The sequence below is a fragment of the Nyctereutes procyonoides genome, unplaced genomic scaffold, assembly GCF_905146905.1.
Source record: "Nyctereutes procyonoides isolate TBG_1078 unplaced genomic scaffold, NYPRO_anot_genome, whole genome shotgun sequence".
NCBI classification, from domain to species: domain Eukaryota; kingdom Metazoa; phylum Chordata; class Mammalia; order Carnivora; family Canidae; genus Nyctereutes; species Nyctereutes procyonoides.
Window position 1 is genome coordinate 4,394,179 of NW_026575029.1, and position 19,516 is coordinate 4,413,694.

Genomic DNA, 19,516 nt, shown 5'->3' on the forward strand with positions numbered 1-19,516 from the left:
AGACTGTTTGTCAAGTGCATATGGCTTTCGGGTGCAATTTGCATCGGACAGGAACAAATCTATGCAGTAGATTATAGCCGAATGTCAAGCCACTCTGGTGTTTGATGCCCCAGTGTCTCAATGGCAGCGTAGTCAGTGGCTTCTCAGAAATTTTTTGTTAGATTCAGATTTTTAAAATCTTTAATTTTTAAATTAAAGACACTTCAATAAGTTTGGTAAGTAGCTGGGTTTGCAAGGAGCTAAGTTTTTGTTTTGAGAATAAATTAGACCTAAAGTTTCCAGGAGAGTAAAATATTTGGGTTACATAACACCATGTCGATTCATTCACCAGCTATTTATCATAAAGCTAAAACAGCAGAAGCTCCATGATCACCACTAAAAACAACATAGTCTGGTTTCTTATGAGCTTCTTTATCTTCAGGATGATCAAGAAAAACACTACACTTTAATGTTGTGCAATGACAGGGAATGCAAGAACATATTTTGAAAAGCTGCCTACATATAGGAACTTCAAGATTTCTGGAAACTAGTCCGAAATGCTAAAACGGAAACTTTGTGTGTCTGTGTGTATGTTGTGCAGTCCCTGCTTTGATGATGACATGTGGGTTATTTTTGTTCACTGCCCTAGTGTGTAATGCTGTGTCATGGAGCTAAAATAGGATTTTTCCAAGGAGATATCAGGCTGCTTATGGATGACCTCAAAGCACTTCAACCCACAATCTTTCCTGTGGTCCCTAGACTGCTGAACCGGATGTTTGACCGAGTAAGTTCCAAGCACCAGGTTGGGGGCAGAGCCCTGGACCTGGAGTCCAAGACTCCAGTTTGAATTGGGGCAGCCAGGTACCTTCTGTACTCCTGGTCTCGCAGAAGAGCGGTTTACCTCAGTGAGCTCTTGGTAAGGATCATGAGAGAAAACTCGTGAACGTACTTTGTAAACTGGAAGGCCCAATACAGTTGTGATATGGGAGGTCATATTATTTGTACATAAACTCTTTGCAGCCTCTGTTTTCCCATCTGCATGGTGGACTGTTATCTCCTCCCCCCGCTGCATAGCTCATAAAGTCACTAATTGCATCACATGAGAACAGTATCTATAAAAAGGTCCTATAAATTATAATGTCCATGCACGTGTAACGTTACTTACTTAGCCACATGGAAGGAAGTGATTATGCTAAGCCAGGGTCAGAGAGAATGCCAGCCTCCTCCATGGAGGGGTCACTGTGGCACGGAGCACACACCCCGGGCAAGACCAGTGGGTGGCATGAGCAGCCCGTCTTCAGGATAAATTTGGAGTGGGAAGTTTTCATGCCCTTTGTTGTAATACAGGGCTTCTGGTACTATGTGTGAGTACCTTCTCTCTCTCTCTCTCTCTCTCTCTCTCTCTCTCTCTAGTGGTCCTTTCAAAAAACTATTTAAAAACAACTTGACTGAGATAGAATTCACATTCCATATAATTTACCCATTTGAAGTGTGAAATCCAAAGATTTTTAGTATATTCACAGAGATCTGCAGTCATCACCGCACCCTCAGAAAGAATCACTCTCTATCTGCCCTGTAGCAGTCCTTTCCTCCCTTTCACTCCCAGGCAAAATGGATCTACTGTTTGAATCTATACATGCCCCAATCCGGACTCTCCTATGAATGGAATCACGTACCGTGTCCTTTGTGACTGGCTTTCTTCACAAGGTTCATCCATGTGGTAGCATGTGACAGTACTTCAGTACTTCATCCCTTTTAGTGGCCAAGTAACATTCCACTGTATGGATAAAACGCATTCATTTATCCTTTCATGCGTTGGTGGGCATTTGGGTTGTTGTCACTTTTGGCTATTATGCATAATGACGCTATGAGCATTCATAGACAGGTGTCTGTGTGGACACGTGTTTTCATTTCTCTTGGGTACTTACCTAGGTGCGCAGTTGCTGAGTCACATGGTAATTCTGTGTTTAACTATTTGAGGGAACTACCAGTCTGTTTTCCAAAGCAAGTGCGCCATATTGCCCACCCTGCAGCTCCCATCATCGAGCTGTGGATGAGGGCTCCAGTTTCTCCACATCTTCACCAACACTTGTTAGTATCTTTTTGATTTAAGCCATCCTAGTCATTTTGAAACCTTCTTTTTTTTTCTTGACTCGTTAGATTTTTGGGCAGGCAAACACCACGCTGAAGCGATGGCTACTGGACTTTGCCTCCAAGAGGAAAGAAGCAGAGCTTCGCAGTGGCATCATTAGGAACAACAGCCTGTGGGATAAACTCATCTTCCACAAGATACAGGTGACAGATTCACAGCTGTTGTTTGCAGCGTAAACTAATTTGGGCTTCAGAGTTTCTATGAGGGCTCTTTTTTAAAGTGAGGCGTGAAGGTGAGAGAGAATGGCACATTTTTATTAATTCTGGCACATTTCTAAAAGTTAAGGACAAAGCCCCTGTGTACATACCTCAGTATGCCACACAAATCTGAACAACATGGTGACACTGGAGGGCAGAAGAGGAGCCAGGTTATTAGAGCCTTTGTAATTTTTTTTTAAAAAGTTGATTTATTTATTTGAGAGAGAACCTCAAGCAGACTCTGTGCTGAACATAGAGCCCAATGTGAGGCTTGATCTCATGACCCTGAGATCATGATCTGAGCTGAAATCAAGAGTCAGATGCTTAACCGAGCCACCCAGGGACCCTGAGCCTTTCTAATTTTTTTTCATTTTACTTTCCTTTTTGAAACAAGTATGTTACTCTTGATGTCATTTTTTAAGACACGAGTGATAAATAATGTGGAATAATAATACTATGTCCAAAAAAAAATCTCCCCAAATTGTGCTTGCCCCCAAATCCACTACACTCTTGTTCTAATTCCTTAAAAATATGTGCAGGTAGAGGCGTTGGCTTGTTTTTCATACCCCGTTGAGAGAGAAGGGTGTAGTGTAGCTTCAGGTGGAAACCAGCTCCAGGGCAGCCCGGGTGGCTCAGTGGTTTGGTGCCAACTTCTACCCAGGGCGTGATCCTGGAGACCTGGGATCGAGTCCCACATCAGGCTCCCTACATGGAGCCTGCTTCTCCCTCTGCCCGTGTCTCTGCCTCTCTCTCTCTCTCTCTGTCTCTCATGAATAAATAAATAAAATCTTTAAAAAAAGAGAAACAAACACACAAATAAACCAGCTCCAGCCAGGCCTTCCACTTTTGAACGCCTGTGAGTTCTCTGGGCAAGGGTGGCGCCTGCGGAGAAGGAGCTGGTGGACCAGGGCAATGGGTTCCCAGCAGGGGAGGGGGTCTTTGGGCGGCCCTCGGACCCTCACGCACCCCTCTCCTTGCCTTGTTAGTCGAGCCTGGGAGGAAAAGTCAGGCTGATGATCACAGGAGCCGCGCCTGTGTCCGCCACCGTGCTGACGTTTCTGAGAGCAGCGCTCGGCTGTCAGGTGAGGTGGGCGTCGCCACGGCTGATTGTCTCGGGCCTTTTCAAGCCCAGGCATCTCCTTTCCAGAAGTGATCCTTAGGTGCATGGGCTTTATGTTGGTTTGGAAGGCCTTGTTATTCCCCAGTTGCCCAGGGACAGGAGTGTGTGTCCACCTCTTACCCTTGGCAGGAGAGGATGCGTCCGTGGCCACCATGGAGCATGTAATCTCCTCTCGGGTAAAGATCTAAACATGGAACTTGCCTTTAATCAGGCAGGTGACCAGCTGGCCTGCAGATCCCGCGGGGGCTGGGTGGCAGGTGCTGGGTGGCAGGTGACCAGCTGGCCTGCAGATCCCGCGGGGGACCCGCCTTAAAGGGGACGGGGAGGCAGCAGAGACTGGGTGACAGGACGTGTGTGCGGCCCAGCAGTGAATGGGCAGAGCAAGGGGCTCCTGGGTGGGCCGTGCACACTGTGACCTGCCAGGTCGTGTCCCTGTCCCCACCGTCGCCTGTCCGCAGGAGGGTAAATAGCAGACGGCCACAGGTAGCGGCTGGGGTCGGGTGCTGGGGTGACAACATTTGGCCATAGTGGCAGGAGTGTGGAACAGATTCACCACACAGAGCATTTAAAAAGAGGTGTCCCACGGCCAGCCGTTCCTCGGGAGCGAGTAGAACTTACCGATCGGTGTCCTTACTAATGTCTGTCTCCAGTTTTACGAAGGCTACGGACAGACGGAGTGCACTGCCGGCTGCTGCCTGACCGTGCCGGGAGACTGGACAGCAGGTAGGGACGCTCCTCCTGGCATCTCGGGACGCCACCAGCAGTTGCTGGAACTGGGTTCATCACTGGCTCCCTGGCCAGCGTGAGCTCTGTGTCCCAGGTGACCAGGCCTTGGGGCGGGCAGCCTTGTAAATCGGGGATGCTCGTGGAGGAGCGCGTGCACTGGGGGGCCCCGGCTGTCAAGCGGGTGACGGTCAGGATCCCCCAGATTCCAACGCAGGCTGCTGAGGGGCCGATGCCCTTTTCACCAGGTTCAGAACGTTTGGCTCCACCGAGCTTTCCGGGAATTGGTCGGGGTCTCGTTATTTGCTGGCAGACGTGACTTGAGTTTACACTGGGCGCTGTGCTAGGGGTTGAGGCCACAGAGAGAAAGAACAAGTCATTGCTCCGCAAAGGCACGAAGAGGGGCAAATACAAAAATAATCCATCGAGCAGCCACCCTGGACAAGGTTCTGTGTTCGGTGCCTAAGACGTGCCTCAAGTCCATTTCATCCCAGCAGCGTGTCCCTGTGACATAAGTCCTGTTACCTCTGAGAGGAAATGATTGTCGGTTAAAAAGCTTGTAAACCATATATAAGAATTTGCACAGCATTAGTGCTTCAGAGCCAGGATTGCAACCCAGATCTGGCTGCAAAGTTTCTGCGCTTTCCTCTCTGGCACGCTGGTGGTACGTTCCTCACTCTGAGAAGCGAACTCCACCCATTGATTTAGTATAGGACAAATATAAGCACTATCTAGAAACATGGATTCTCTTGCCCACACCCTCGTAACCCAGTTCTGCTGGGACTCAGACAAACAGTCCCAGAACCTTCTTCGTGGTTTAATTTTTAACCCCTCGTTCTTTACCAGCCTCGAAAATTCAGAACAGTGATCACCTTATGCAAACATTACAAAAACGTAGGAGGAATTATTTGTGATGCTCTTAAAACCTATCTAACTTGTGTTCTTTTTTTGTTTGTTTGGGTTAAAAGACAACCCAATCCTGACAACTTTCAGCAGGACAGTTGAGTTAGCTGTGAAAGTAAGCACCATGCTGTCTTAATAAACTTAAATCTAAACACATTCACCCAGGCCATCTTGGTCAGAGCGAGGTGACCTTGAGAGAATAGTCCAGGTTTGGCAAAGCTGTGTATTTTCTCTTAGAGCAAGTAGGGATGTTAAGTCTGTGTGAGGGAGAGGTGGCAAATGAGCAGGGGCTTCAGATCGTAGGAGCCTGGTAAAAGATTTAGAAAGCTTGCTGCCAGGTATTTTGTAGAAATCTTTACAATCAACAGCCAAATTTTGTTTTAAAGATTTTATTTATTTATTCATGAGAGACTTACAGAGAGAGGCAGAGACAGAGGCAGAGGGAGAAGCAGGCTCCCTGTGGGGAGCCTGATGCAGGACTTGATCCCAGGACCCCAGGATCACGCCCTGAGCCAAAGACCCACGGTCAATCACTGAGCCACCCAGGCATCCCCTCAAAAGCCACATTATTTATACTTTAAAAAAATAATTTGCTGCATCAAACTTGGGAAAGGTCCCTAAGAGAGTTTTGAATGTTTGTCTCTGTTCTAGGAATAAACTCTGTGTGTTCATATACTGGGGGAGACAGGCTATCCTCGCAGCAAACAGATGTTGATACCAACTGTTCTTATTAAGAGCAGACCTGCTGGCCATACGAGTAATGTGGCTGAAGGATATCAGTAGTCCTCCCAGGAATGATCATTCTTTCGTTTACCATGCAGGCCACGTCGGTTCCCCGATGCCTTGCAACCTTATAAAACTTGTTGACGTGGAAGAAATGAACTACCTGGCTGCCAAGGGCGAGGGTGAGGTGAGTGAACACAACCCCCGGGTCATTCACCTTTGGACACCCGGCCGTGACCCGTGCGCGGCCACTTCCTGGCAGTGTGGCCGGGAAGCTTGACGCTATTGGTGATCCTGGGTCAGACAGGCTCCTTTTTGAAGGTGCCTTTATGTGGGAGGGAGACCACCAAGGTCTCTTCCGGACAGCACCGGGACTTGGGCTGGAGCGCGTGCAAAGGCTCCAGTGCCCAAGGTCTGGGGCACAGCTCCTGTCAGCTAATAGCCCAGGATACCTATTAGGGAGAGGCTAGGAGAGGGGGAGCCTGATTACTTCAGGGTGAGTTCATTCCCCTTGGGGCCTGATTACTTCAGGGTGAGTTCATTCCCCTTGGGGCCTCGAGCCGGAACCTTGGGCAAGCATTAGCCCTACATTAGCCCTTGATTGCAGCTGAGGTCGTTAGGACAAGGAAACAGGGACCTTGGATGTACCTTCAAGATCCCAGCCAATATGGGTCCGGTAGCTCCTTCTGGATCATGGGATTCAGGGCTTCTTGCTAAAGGTTGAGATACACACACACACATATACACACACACACCAGTTTTCTCTGGAGAATTCTCCAAAAATGCTGTTAGCAGATCATCTCCCCTCACCCCCCACCCTGCAGTTGTAGAGAGATATGATTGACGTACACACTGTCTGTGTTCAAGGCTAAACAGCATAATGATTGGATGTACGTACTTTATGAAATGATCATTCCCCACCATAAGTTTTGTTCATATTCCATCATCTCACATAAATACAAGAAAAATGGAAAAGAAAAAAACAAAGATTTTTTCCTCTGTGATGAGAACTCTGAGGATCTCATCTCTTTAACTTTTAAATATCATCACATGTCAGTGTGAGCTGCGGTCGCCAGGCTGCATATCTGGTCCCTGGTGCTGACCTGGCTCCTGGCTGGATGTTTGTCCCTTTTTTTATATATATTATTTATTTATTTATTCATGAGAGACAGAGAGGGAGAGACATAGGCAGGAAGAGAAGCAGGCTCCCTGTGAGGGTCACAATGCGGGACTCGATCCTGGACCCAGGGATCATGACCTGAGCTGAAGGCAGACGCTCAACCGCTGAGCCACCCAGGCGTCCCTATTTGTCCCTTTCGATCTCCTTCCTCCACCTCCCCCAACCCCACTCACGATCTTTCTCTCTTCAGGTGTGCGTGAAAGGGCCAAATGTATTTAAAGGCTACTTGAAGGACCCAGCAAAAACAGCAGAAGTTCTGGATAAAGATGGCTGGTTACACACAGGGGACATTGGAAAGTGGCTCCCAGTAAGTGCTCCTCCCCTCCCGCCCCCCCCTTCACAGGTGCTTTTCTTCTGCCGCAGGGAAAAAGATACCCTGTTTGCCGCATGTCTTCCATGTGCTAACCTCGCTTTTCCTTTGCCGGCTGAGGGCGGGCACGGGGATGGCCCTTCCACATCCCACAGGGAACAAGTTTACACTCTTCGCGTGCTGGGGTGGGGTTTTCAGCTGAACGGTAGCAAGTATGTTTGGCTTTGATGCATGACATCAATTCCCGTTACTGCTCCTCGTTCAAAATCCAGAGAGATCATATGGCTTTTTATACATATCAGCGCTGGGCCTCGGTGTGAAGGCCTCGGTTCAACAAGGGTTGGCGGACACTGTGGTAGACGGCCGGGAAGGTGTGGGGGCAGGAATTTGTAAATATACATGTTTCATAGGTTTGTCATCCCGTTAAAAATAGGATAAGCATCCCTTAGGCCAACTCCTTTGCATGTAGTCTCAGAATTGTCACAGTAGACAAATGCCAGAGTCTGTCGGAAGAGGGACAGGCATGCACAAGAAGCCCTACTCATGGGTTTGACCAATCTTGCTTGCCATGGTGACACCCGCAGCTTTTTTGAAGTTGTCTCTGTATTGAATTGCAAGTACTAAAATGGCTAATGTAAGTTTTATTATTGTATGTTGTTCAATTCTTATAGATTTAAAGTGTGTAATACTCCTGGAGATTTTTATTGATTTGACAATGCCTCCCTGCTCCCCACCCAATTAATTCAGACTTCAGAAATCCAAGTTATTTAGAAATACATTAAGTCCCTCTTTTCAAGTTCAGGAGAGATGAAATATCAGTTCTAATTCTGGCTCTGGCTCTAATGCACACATTTCATAATTTCCCTGGACCTCAGTCTGCTCCCTGGGGAAGTAGCACAGAACCAACATGCAGTGAGGGAACCATAGGAACTTGCCTACAGCTGACTTTTGCAAGCATAGGAACGACCCTGGGAGTGGGACGGCATGACAGTCAGCTGGGGGGTTTTGGCCACCAGAGGTGGACACGATGGTGTTTGGCTCATCTAGTGCAGGGGTAACCTTCCTGCAGTCCCTACGTGGGCAGCTGGCACCCTGGCCCAGGGGCTGGGAGCAAACCCCTCTGGCCCCCTCCCCTGCCTTGAAATGATGACAAAGGAAGGTGGCAATCAGCCTTTCTGTAGGAGCTTTACTGAGCCCTTGCTCTGGGCAGAGTGCTCTGGAGGAGAGTCCATGTCTATGCCCTCAAGGAACACGACCCCTACTCGGGGAGGCAGCTGTGCAGTACGCAGCCATGGGCTCCGGAGCTCCTTTCTCTCTGCTTGGCTCGCTGGCCTTGGACCAGCCGCTTGGTCATTCCAAGCCTTGGTTTCTGTCTCCGTATAAGAGGCTGATAACTGGCCCCTGTGCAGTATTCTCAGGACCAGAGGAAAGCCTGTGAAAAGGGCCCTGTACTGTGTGTGCCTGCCACAGGGCGGGGGGCAGGGTGGAGCAGCCCCGGGCCCACCCCCAGCACCTCCCCTCTGATACACAGAATGGCACCTTGAAGATCATCGACAGGAAAAAGCACATATTTAAACTGGCACAAGGAGAATACATAGCGCCCGAGAAGATTGAAAATATCTACGTGCGAAGTGAACCTGTGGCTCAGGTGTTCGTCCACGGAGAGAGCTTGCAGGTATGTGCCTTCTGCGCAGAGGGCCATGACGGCCAGGTGCGGCGGGGCCTCGTACTCCAGAGGTCTGCGGTGCCACTCAGCTGGCCTTCTGGGTGCCGTGCCGAGTATTACTGCAGTTTCCTGCCTGGCACTGCTCATCCAGAAAGGTGTTTCTCTTTAAATCCCATGTTTTTCTTTGACCTAGCTGGAGTGGTCTGGTGTACCAAGGGAAGTTGGATAAAGGCATTAGGGAGTGGGTGAGATACTGAAACTATGAAAGGAAATAGTGATATTATGTTTAAGAAAGCCCCGAAGTTTCACTATTTCAACCCAATGTTTTTTTGTTTTGTTTTAATGATTATTTATTTATTTATTCTTGAGAGACACACAGAGAGGCAGAGACACAGGCAGAGGGAGAAGCAGGCTCCCTGTGGGGAGCACAATGTGGGACTCGATCCCGGGACCCTGGGATCACGACCTGGGCCAAAGGCAGACGCTCAACCACTGAGCCACCCAGGCATCCCAGACCCAACGTTTTTATGCTGTGTTTCCGAAGTCATTCTTGAGCAGTGGGGGTCTGAGCCGGTATAGACGAGAAGTTGAAAACCAAGGTCCTACTGTAGTGGAATGTCTTTGCCAAGATGTTGGGCAGATGGTGGCAAGGAAGAGAGGGGGGTCTAGTTTCCTAAAAGCTAATCTCTTTAGGAATCTTGAGATTTTTAAAGACTTCTGGAAGAATATTTTCTCATTTTATAAGAAATGCACCTATTTTTCTTTGAGAGTACACCTGTTTTTCTTTGACCTGGAACTTTGATTTCTATTTAGTTTGTATTGTTACTAAATTGTAAAAAAAAAAAAAAATAATAAGACATTGGAGATTTTAAAAAATGAATCTGTGAAGCAGTTACTTGATACCTTGTCTGCTTATTTGACCCTATTTGATTAAAATATATGTATATAAATATATATGCAAAAATAAATAAACCTCAGGGTTCCATTAGATGTTGATTCCCAGTGGTCCTTTTAAAACACTTAGTTGCAAAATTCCTGATGCCGCGCCGTCTGTTATTAGAGCAGAGAGCTCCGAACCTGGGCTCAGTGACTACTGGGGGCTGGTAATTTGTCCTAAAGAGAAGGTCTGTAACTTCTAGCAGATTCTCCCCGGGGTCCATCGTGCAAAGTGATTAAAAGAATCGCTATTTCAGAACATCTGTCTGGATCAAGCCACATAATAATTCACTTGTCTGTGTTAAAGGCATTTCTCATAGCAATTGTTGTACCAGATGTTGAGACGTTAGGTCCCTGGGCCCGAAAGAAAGGACTAGAAGGCTCCTTTGAGGAACTGTGCAGGAACAAGGTAAGGCTGGCGGCTGTGCAGTCTGTCCCCGACCCCTCGCCCAGCGTCCAGCCGCCTTCAGAGCCCTCCAACACAGCAGGCGTGTTGTCCCCTCCACTTTCTTAGGACGTCAGAAAAGCCATCCTGGAAGACATGGTGAGGCTGGGGAAGGATTCTGGCCTGAAACCCTTTGAACAGGTAGGATTTTCATCCCCTGGCATGCACCCCAACGAAATAGTCTCTGACCTGAGGATTTCATATGAATAGGCGTGGGGACACGAGGAGTAAGCTGGGGGACGGTTGGCAGGGGAGGGATTTCTGGAACCGACGGTGGGCCTTCTCTCCTGGAGGTGGGGATCCAAGCCCGGAGCCTGTCGAGGAGCAGCCCCTGCCCTGTGCTGAGCGAGCCCACCGGCCTGAGTCCGAGGAGGGCCTGGCCACGGGGTCTCTATCCCCTCAGACCTACGTGCTTGTAGACTCAGCCTGAGTTCACGCTTGTGTTTATTTGTAGGTCAAAGGCATTAGTCTCCACCCTGAATTATTTTCTATTGACAACGGCCTCCTGACCCCAACGATGAAGGCGAAGCGGCCCGAGCTTCGGAATTACTTCAGGTCACAGATAGATGAACTTTATTCTACCGTCAAAGTTTAACGCGAGGAAGAAACCACACACCTCCAGTCTCCCGCTGATGGCCTTCACGTTGGTAATTTGGACTAGCGCGCGCATAGGAAAGGGAGCGTCCAGGTTTGACTTGTGCATTCGGGGTTCTTGTCATAGGAATATTAGAGGAAACGGAACACTGCCTTACAGTCACCCCGTGTTGCAGACCATGTTTATGGCGATACACAATTTCCAAAATGAGCCTTAAAATTGCAAAGGGGAAACTATAAATGTGCTAAGTTATTTGAGACTTCCTCAGTTTAAGAAAAAAAAAAAGGGCGGGTGAACACTTCTGTCTCCCTGTTTTTCTAACCAAGGGGTTAGGACTTTGCTATTTCTGAGATGTCTGCTACTCGCTGCAAATTCTGCAGTTGTCTGCTGCTCTGACAAGTACAGTGCACTGGAGGGAAGCTGTCCCTTAAAAACAAGAACTGTCCCAGCTGGAGAACATCACAAGTGGACCAGAGATTCTTTTTTAATCCCTGCCTCCCACGCGCCCTGACGACCCTTCTAGAAGATGCCGGGTTCCGGAGCCCCCGTGTACCGCAGTCTCCCTGTGGTCCCGTCGGAGCACAAGGTTCCCGGTGCAGGAGAGAACAGATCGAGCTCAGAACAGCTCAGACACCAAGTCTCAGAGGAACGGCTGCTCACCTGAGCCAATGGATTCTGGGGCCCATGGAGCAGAATGTTCTCAGACTCTTCTCCAGACCCGATCCTCCCCACCCCCATTCCAGCCCAGGGGTTAGAAAAAATCTGCCTTAGACTCTGCAGTGAAGACAAGCATTTCAAGAAGGAAATAATTACCTGGATCAACCATGCTTAACTGTGACACCTCATTAACTGTCCACTTTATCTTCACTGAACCAGTCATTCTTCGTTTGTGATGGCCAATGGATTTTTAATGTGGTTTTCATATCAAAAGATTGTGTTGTGATTAACTGGCTTTTTCCACACACCCCCGTCCCCCAAATAAATTCTCAGGCAGGGCGTGTCTTTAAAAATAGTAAGGGAATAGATATACTCGGGTACTTATTGAAATGGACAGTAATAAACAAATGCTTTTATAATGCTGCCTGGTTTTTATGAAATGTCTTTGACAAGCCAAAATTCTAGGGTGTAGTGATCTGGAAAACTCCATTTCCTGGGATTAACTTCTCAAGGGATTCAAAAAAAAAAAAAAGTTAATGTGGGAAATTAGCTGCATTTCACTTTACTGCAAGTCTTTGCCACGTGTGATCGAATTAAGTTGTCATTTATACATGGAAAGCACTTGGTTTTGGGGTTTGTGAGAGTACGTGTATTATACAAGCACAACAGGGTTTGCACTAAAGAATTGTCATCGTAGTAACACTATTTGGGAGCCTAACTTCATATGTGTATTCTTAATTGCACAAAAAGTCAATAATTTGTCACCTTGGGGTTTTGAATGTTTGCTTTAAGTGTTGGCTATTTCTATGTTTTATAAACCAAAACAGAATTTCCAAAAACAATGAAGGAAACCAAAATAAATATTTCTGCATTTCAAGTGAGTGAAAGCCTCTCTTTTTCTGTTGGGGTAACATTTGAGGCAGCCTTGGACGTGCACAAGTGAAGAGCTGGAAGGGCCTTGGGGTGCGGGCGAGGGGGGTGGCGGGGCTCCAATCCGCCTTCCAGCATCTTCCCCGACACTTACAGAGGCCGACTGGGGGCCTCAGGCCATGTTCTCTGGCAACAGCCCGGTGGTGTCATGCAGAAGAAAATCATGGTGTGAATAATACGGATATTCTTGGAAATGCAAATTCTCTGCTGGGAAGCTATGTTTCCGGGGACATTGGCTATGGTTGGTGGTTCTGTGGTGCCTTTAATCCTGTATATTTTAGTAATTCCCTTACTAAGCACTGTTTTAGAAGCTGTCTTATTTATAGCAGCCAACTTTCTCTCTTTCCTTTTCCTCTTGTTTCCACACTACGCTATCATTGTGAAGATTTCCTCTTCTGTAGATGTTAATCAGTCAGCCCCTAGTTCCTTATATAGTCTGTGGGGTTGAAATCTGCCTCCCGCCTCCCTTCTTAAACCTCATGGTTGGTATGGAGATGTTTGGGTTTTTCCCTCCCAAGCTCAAGCGCTGTGCACATATCTCCGGGAAGGCCTCCTCATCCATTCCGCCCTCTGCTTGAGTTCCTCCATTCCTTTCTCTTCCTCTTCCCCTGAATTGAGGAAGTGTGAGTGTCTTCACACTGGGCATGACCTTTCTTACCCCTCCCTCAGTGGGTGATCATTAAATAAATCTCATGGGAACAAATACTTACAGTTTTGAACAAAGCATCTCTTGCCTGTCTTTATGAATTCCACTGCCCGTGAATCCTGAGGTAGTGTATCCATCTTCGGGACTGCTTATCTCACTCACCACACCGTCCTCAGGGCTCATCCATGTTGTAGCACACGCCGGGATGTCCTTCCTTTTTAAGGTGTTCATCGCCTGCACACACCACATTTCCTTTATCCGTTCATTTGTTGATGGACATTCGGGCTGTTTGTATCTTATAGCTCTTGAGAATGGTACCGCTGTGAACACGGGCGTACAAATATGCTTTAGTCCCTGCTTTCAGTTCTCTTGGGTATGTACCTAGACGGAGAGTTGTTGGATCATGTGTATGGTAATTCTATGCTTAATTGGTTGAGGAATTGCCATATGCTTTTCCCCAGTGGCTGCACCACTTGATATTCTCACTAGCAATGCCCAAGGGTTCCAATTTGTCCACATCCTGTCTATAAACTTCCTCCTGTGTGGATTTCTGCTTTTGATAACACACATCTTGAGGGGGGTTTTGCTTTGCATTTCTGTAATGATCAGTAAGGGTGAGCATCCTTGCCTATGCTTATTGGTCATTCGTGTATCTTCTTTGGAGAAGTGTCGCTTCAAGTCCTTTGCCTGTTTTTACAAATTGGGTTTTTTGTGTGTTTTATGGAGCTATAGGGGTTCTTTGTATATTCTGGGTATTAATCCCTAAACACAGCCTTTCAATTCTTAACTCTCATGGTGCCCTGTCTGGGGTTGGTGCCTGTCAATGGTGGTAGATACTCAGTGGCTCTCTCCCACAGACCAGCCCACGCCTCCAAAGCCCAGTGGTCTGTGTGTTAGACCCAGCTGGAGCAAAGAGGGTGGTTGACTCAGAATGAGGCAGTCATTTCTTCTGTCCAGACCCCCTGTGTGTGTGTGAAGCTTCTCTCAGGAACAGCCAGAGAGCAGGACATGGGCCCCGAGTGAGGAAGCACGAGCAGGGTAGTGCCAAACCACAGCAGCGGCTCTGCCCTCAGAGCTCTTCCTGCCCCTGCAGGCCCCAGCTGCGACACACCTTCATTCGAGATCTGAACTCCGAAACGTCATTTGTTTTTAAGTATATTTGGCATTTGGTAACTATTTTTGCCTCACGTCCACTTTTTTGGTTACTTGGAATAACAATAAGAAGAAGAAGAAGGAGAAGAAGAAGAAGAGGAGGAGGAGGACGACGACGACGACAAGATGCATCAGATGTTGCCACATGCCAGGCACTATACTATTCTTAGTATTTTGCACAGATGACCTGTTTTATGTTACAGCCCCAATGCTACCTACTTGTCCCCATCCTACGACGAGGAAATTCGAAGCACACAATGACATGGTCAGTGTCACACATCCGGACAGAATTGAAGCGAGGCAGGCTGGCTCGGGGATGAGCTTCCAACCTCATGCTGCCGGTGTTTCTTCTTGTTTACCTTTGGCAGTGAACTTCCTGACAAAATGTGTCATTGGATTATCTCTCCGCCCCGGCTGTTCTGCCTCTGAGCTTCAGGACACACAGTTTTGGTTCCTATCCCATGATTGTTCTTCATCAGAGCAGGAGCTAATACTACGTCCCAGAGTTTTGTTCTGGTTTTAGGGCTTATCAAAAATTGTATAGAGTTGCCGTCTGCGATGTGGGCAAGCCCAAGACCATCAGGGACTAGAAGTGTAGTAGAAGCAGCCGCTCTTATTTTAGGAGGAAGATGTGCGTGAAGCTGTGTCACAGGCATGTGGTCGGTTCGTGAGATCCCTCTGATGTTCTGGAAACACCCCAAGTGGGGTACTGCGTTGCATGCCCCAGTGCACTCTGCTGTGTCCGTTCCTCAGGTCCCCGTTCAGCCCCCCATAATACCCAGTCCACAGTGACCTGTTCCCATCAGCTAGGTGCCGGGTGCAGTTCTGTGCCGAGGCCCATAAACACCATCTTGTCTGGGATTTTCATGTATCTTTCTGGCAGGTGTTTCTTTCCATGGCAGCCTGAGCAGAAGAGAAGCCTGCCAGTCTGCCCCAGTTTCCAGGCAGTGGGGCGGGGGGGGGGGGGACGGACAACAAAGGGCAGCAGGTCCTAGGGGTACCTTGAGAGGTGGGCCCCCCAGGCTGCTGGGCTGAGCATCCCTCCTGTTGCTCCGCATAGGTCCCTCCTTCTCAGCTGAGCAGCCCCAGGTGAGCCTGGCCCACAGGGGTGAGGCCCCCAGGGCAGCCCCTTTCCCCATGGGGTCCTGGTGGAGACCCCCAAATCAGCACATCCCTCACTCAGCACCAGACATGGGGAAATCAACCCCCTTACCTATCATCCATCTCAGCACAAAAAGAAACCCTCATTTTTCTTGTTTGACCTTTAACTCCTCCGCACTGTTGACCTGCTTCAAACGGTACAGAGGGGTTTTTCACAAACGTGGGTTTTTTTTTTTTAAGATTTTATTTGTTTATTCATGAGACTCAGAGAGAGAGACAAGCAGGTTCCCTGCGGGGAGCCCAGAGCAGGACTGGATCCCAGGACCCAGGGATCACATCCTGAGCCGAAGGCAGGCAGACGTTCAACCACAGAACCACCCAGGGGACCCCACAAACAAGTTTTATTTATTTATTCATGAGACACAGGGAGAGAGAGAGAGAGAGAGGGGCAGAGACACAGGCAGAGGAGCCTGATGTGGGACTGGATCCTGGGACTCCAGGATCACTCCCTGGGGCAGGTGCTAAACCGCTGAGCCACCCAGGGATCCACAAACAAGTTTTAAATGCCACTCACTTTTGCTGAGATTTTTAATGGGGAGAGGGGAGCGGTTGTGCCAGTGGATTTTCCCTAGCAGACATTGTCCTTCCTAAATACTAAGGCTCCTGGGTTTCCCCACCAGGACCTGGGCAGACTTCCTGCTTTGCACATGTCTGGTTCAAATGGGAGGGTGAGTCATGGGAGTGACAGTTGGGGAAGGGAGGGGTGAGCCGGGGAAGGGGGCTGCCACCTGGGCACTGGTGGTGCGGAGTGGGACACGTGTGAAGCATGCGTGAAACCGGTTTGCTCGCATTCTGCATTGAGCGACCTGTGCAGACAGAGGGACTCTCCCCCAGGAGGCCTGCACTTTCCCACACCCACTGATACTGCCCCCCTGCTGAGCTCCAGCCAGCTCCCCGCCCCACCCGGCCCCACTTGGCCAGCTCCCCAACTCCCCAGCTCCCCAGGCCAACTCCCAGCTCCCCAGCTCCCCAGGCTGGCTCCCTAGCTCCCCAGCTCCCCAGTTCCTCAGCTCAGCTCCCCAGCTCCTCAGGCCAGCTCCCCAGTTCCCCAGCTCCCCAGCTCAGCAGCAGGCCCTGCACCTGAGAGGAATTCTGCCCACCATGCCTATCCTTCTGATGCTTTCTCCCCTCCCCTATCAGCCTGTCTGCTCCCCATTCCTACTGCCCAGTTGGGGTGGCAGCCATCCCTCCCTGGGACAATTGCACCAGCCTCCGTATCTCTGAACTCATCTCTACTGACTCATCTTCTTTTCCTCCACTTTGCAGCAGGCTTGAATTTTTCTAAATCACAAATCTTACCATGTAATTTCCCCAGTTGAATCATTCAGAAAGTTCCTGTTGCTCCCACATCCAAACTGCTTAATGTGTTTAGAGGGGACGGCTTCTCAGACTTTATTCTGGATCAGATCCCCTGGGGATCTTAAAAATGTAGATTTGAATTCAGTGCATTTGAAATTGGACCTGAACTTGTGCATTTGGAATAGGTTCCTCGGGGGATGACAATGCTGCTGGTCTGTGCACGACACTTTGAGGAGCAAGGAACCGGAGAACCCTTGCTTGTGTCCCTAGCCTCATCTTTGGCCACCTCCCCAACTCTGTTCCAGCCACACTGAACTTATTCTAGCTCCCAGAATGCATCACACTCTTGCTCACCACTGGGCCTTTGCACAGGCTCTCTCCCTAGAGCACCCTCTGGCCTGGCTGGCTCCTATTCCTTTATTCCAATTAGATTGTAGACGCCACTTCCTCTAGGAAGTCTTCTCCTATTCTCCAAGCTCAGGGCATAAAGAGTCAAGCATGTTTGTGGCCTGGCAGTGGTGTGAGGTGGAAAGGGAGGGTAGTTGGTAATGATTTTCTTTGGGATTTACCCCAAAGATTCAGATGCAATGAAACGCCGGGACACCTGCACCCCGATGTTCCTAGCAGCAATGTTCACAATAGCCAAACTGGAAGGAGCCTCGGTGCCCATCGAAAGATGAATGGATAAAGAAGATGTGGTTTATGTATACAATGGAATATTACTCAGCCTTTAGAAACGACAAATACCCACCATTTGCTTCGACTTGGATGCTGAGTGAAGTAAGTCAATCGGAAAAGGACAAACAGTGTATGTTCTCATTCATCTGGGGAATATAAATAATAGTGAAGGGGAATATAAGGGAAGGGAGAAGAAATGTGTGGGAAATATCAGAAAGGGAGACAGAACATAAAGACTCCTAACTCTGGGAAACGAACTAGGGGTGGTGGAAGGGGAGGAGGGCGGGGGGTGGGGGTGAATGGGTGACGGGCACTGAGGGGGGCACTTGACGGGATGAGCACTGGGTGTTATTCTGTATGTTGGTAAATTGAACACCAATAAAAATTAATTTATTTAAAAAAAAAGTGACAAGGTTAAAGAGGTGAGTGAAATGGCCTGTGAGATACAGGGCAGTAGGGAGAGGGGGGCTGAGGGAGCTGTTTACTCCTACAGAAGGTTCCAGAAAGAAGGTTTTTGTGTCATGTGGGGGAGTTGAGAGGGAAGCCTGTCTGACCTGAGCTGTCTGGCTGATGGCAGTTTGGCTCTTTTACTGTTCCATTCCCAGCTGAGCAGAAAAAGATCACTGAGGTAAGAGCGCCAGCTGCCCTGAACTCTATGACCAAAGTCACCAGCAGACGTGTGTGTGTGTTGGTTGTCAGGCCGCCCAAAAGGAGTGTCAACCTGCGCAAGGTCATTACAAGGATGAAAACTGTTTTTGGAAACTTTTTTTTTAAATCACAGCTTGAGAGCAAATCATGGAGACCAGTTTCTACCATAGAAATTTTATTTCTCTTATTTTCATATGAAAATCTCTTCCTGGGCAGCCCAGGTGGTTCAGCAGTTTAGTGCCGCCTTCAGCCCAGGGTGTGATCCTGGAGACCCAGGATCGAGTCCCACATCAGGCTCCCTGCATGGAGCCTGCTTCTTCCTCTGCCTGTTGTGTCTCTGCCTCTCTCTCTCTGTGTGTCTCTCATGAATGAATAAATAAAATATTAAAGAAAGAAAGAAAGAAAGAAAGAAAGAAAGAAAGAAAGAAAGAAAGAAAGAAAGAAAGAAAGAAAATCTCTTCCTTTGGGATGTTCTTTCATTTCTCTTTCTCAGCTTCTTTGCTCATGTGTCCCTTTCACAAGTTTGAGTCATAACATTAATTCCTCTGGTTGGAGTCAGCTAGAGAAACCCTGGATTTTGCTAGAATGCTCCTGCCAGGGTTCCTGCACCAGACCCAGCCCTGCAGGGAGCCGGGGGGAATGGAATCTGAAACATGTGACATTGCAGGTCGTGATGCAGTGGTCAGACCTATTAGCCATGTGATCTCAGCTTGGCTAGGAGCAGTGCCAGTTAGGTCTGGAAAAAGTAGGACGTTGGTTGCAGAGCAAATAAGTTTCGCAGTGGGGGATCAGAGCCAGGGAAATGTCAGGGAGCTTGTGACACACGGAGGGCTCTAACATCACCGCAAGTTTGCCACAATGGAAAAATCTTTCTGCCCTCCAACTTTAAAATACACCGAATAAAAAACTTCCTTTCTGAATTGTATTTCCTCTTTTTTTTTTTTTTTTCTGAAAGGGAACATCCAGACACTGGAGGTTTCATCCTTCCCCACCCCAGCCTTGCCCTCCCGGGATGTTTTCAGTTTTTCAGCGTCATGGTTACAGATGTGGAGCAGTTGGTCTGTTGAAAACAGATAACGACTTGAGTTTCTTCCCGAAGAGACCTGCCACGTTTAGTGGGTTATGCCTGTAATGAGCGGGTGCTGCAGGGGAGTTAAAAAAAAAAAAAAAAAAAAAAAAAACGAAAGGAAAATTTGAGAAAGAATTTATTTGCTGGATTTTCTTTCCACAATAGGAAATCACATCTTTCACCTTCAGGGAGATTTAGAGGGATGAGTCTGACCAACGGTAGCAGAGGATACTGCACATGGCAAGGAAAACCGGGTTGAGCAACAGGTAGTGAAGATGTGTAGTCTTGGGGCGCCTAGGTGGCTCAGGTGCTTGTGTCTGCCTTCGGCTCAGGTCATGACCTCAGGG

The 19,516-nt window shown here is 48.4% G+C and overlaps 1 protein-coding gene across 5 annotated transcripts in view; it reads left to right on the plus strand.

The window, feature by feature from the left end:
- ACSL1 (acyl-CoA synthetase long chain family member 1) overlaps positions 1–12,463 on the plus strand; it is a 69,583-nt gene extending 57,120 nt beyond the window's left edge. For all 5 annotated transcript variants that reach the window (XM_055315743.1, XM_055315744.1, XM_055315745.1 and 2 more), the window contains 10 exons: positions 629–763; positions 2,140–2,274; positions 3,315–3,410; positions 4,099–4,171; positions 5,896–5,984; positions 7,168–7,284; positions 8,819–8,962; positions 10,197–10,298; positions 10,404–10,475; positions 10,789–12,463. In XM_055315743.1, coding sequence (XP_055171718.1) covers positions 629–763; positions 2,140–2,274; positions 3,315–3,410; positions 4,099–4,171; positions 5,896–5,984; positions 7,168–7,284; positions 8,819–8,962; positions 10,197–10,298; positions 10,404–10,475; positions 10,789–10,929 — 1,104 coding nt within the window. In that variant the 3' untranslated portion in view covers positions 10,930–12,463. The remainder of the gene's footprint in view (positions 1–628; positions 764–2,139; positions 2,275–3,314; positions 3,411–4,098; positions 4,172–5,895; positions 5,985–7,167; positions 7,285–8,818; positions 8,963–10,196; positions 10,299–10,403; positions 10,476–10,788) is intronic.
- Positions 12,464–19,516: the final 7,053 nt, after the last annotated feature.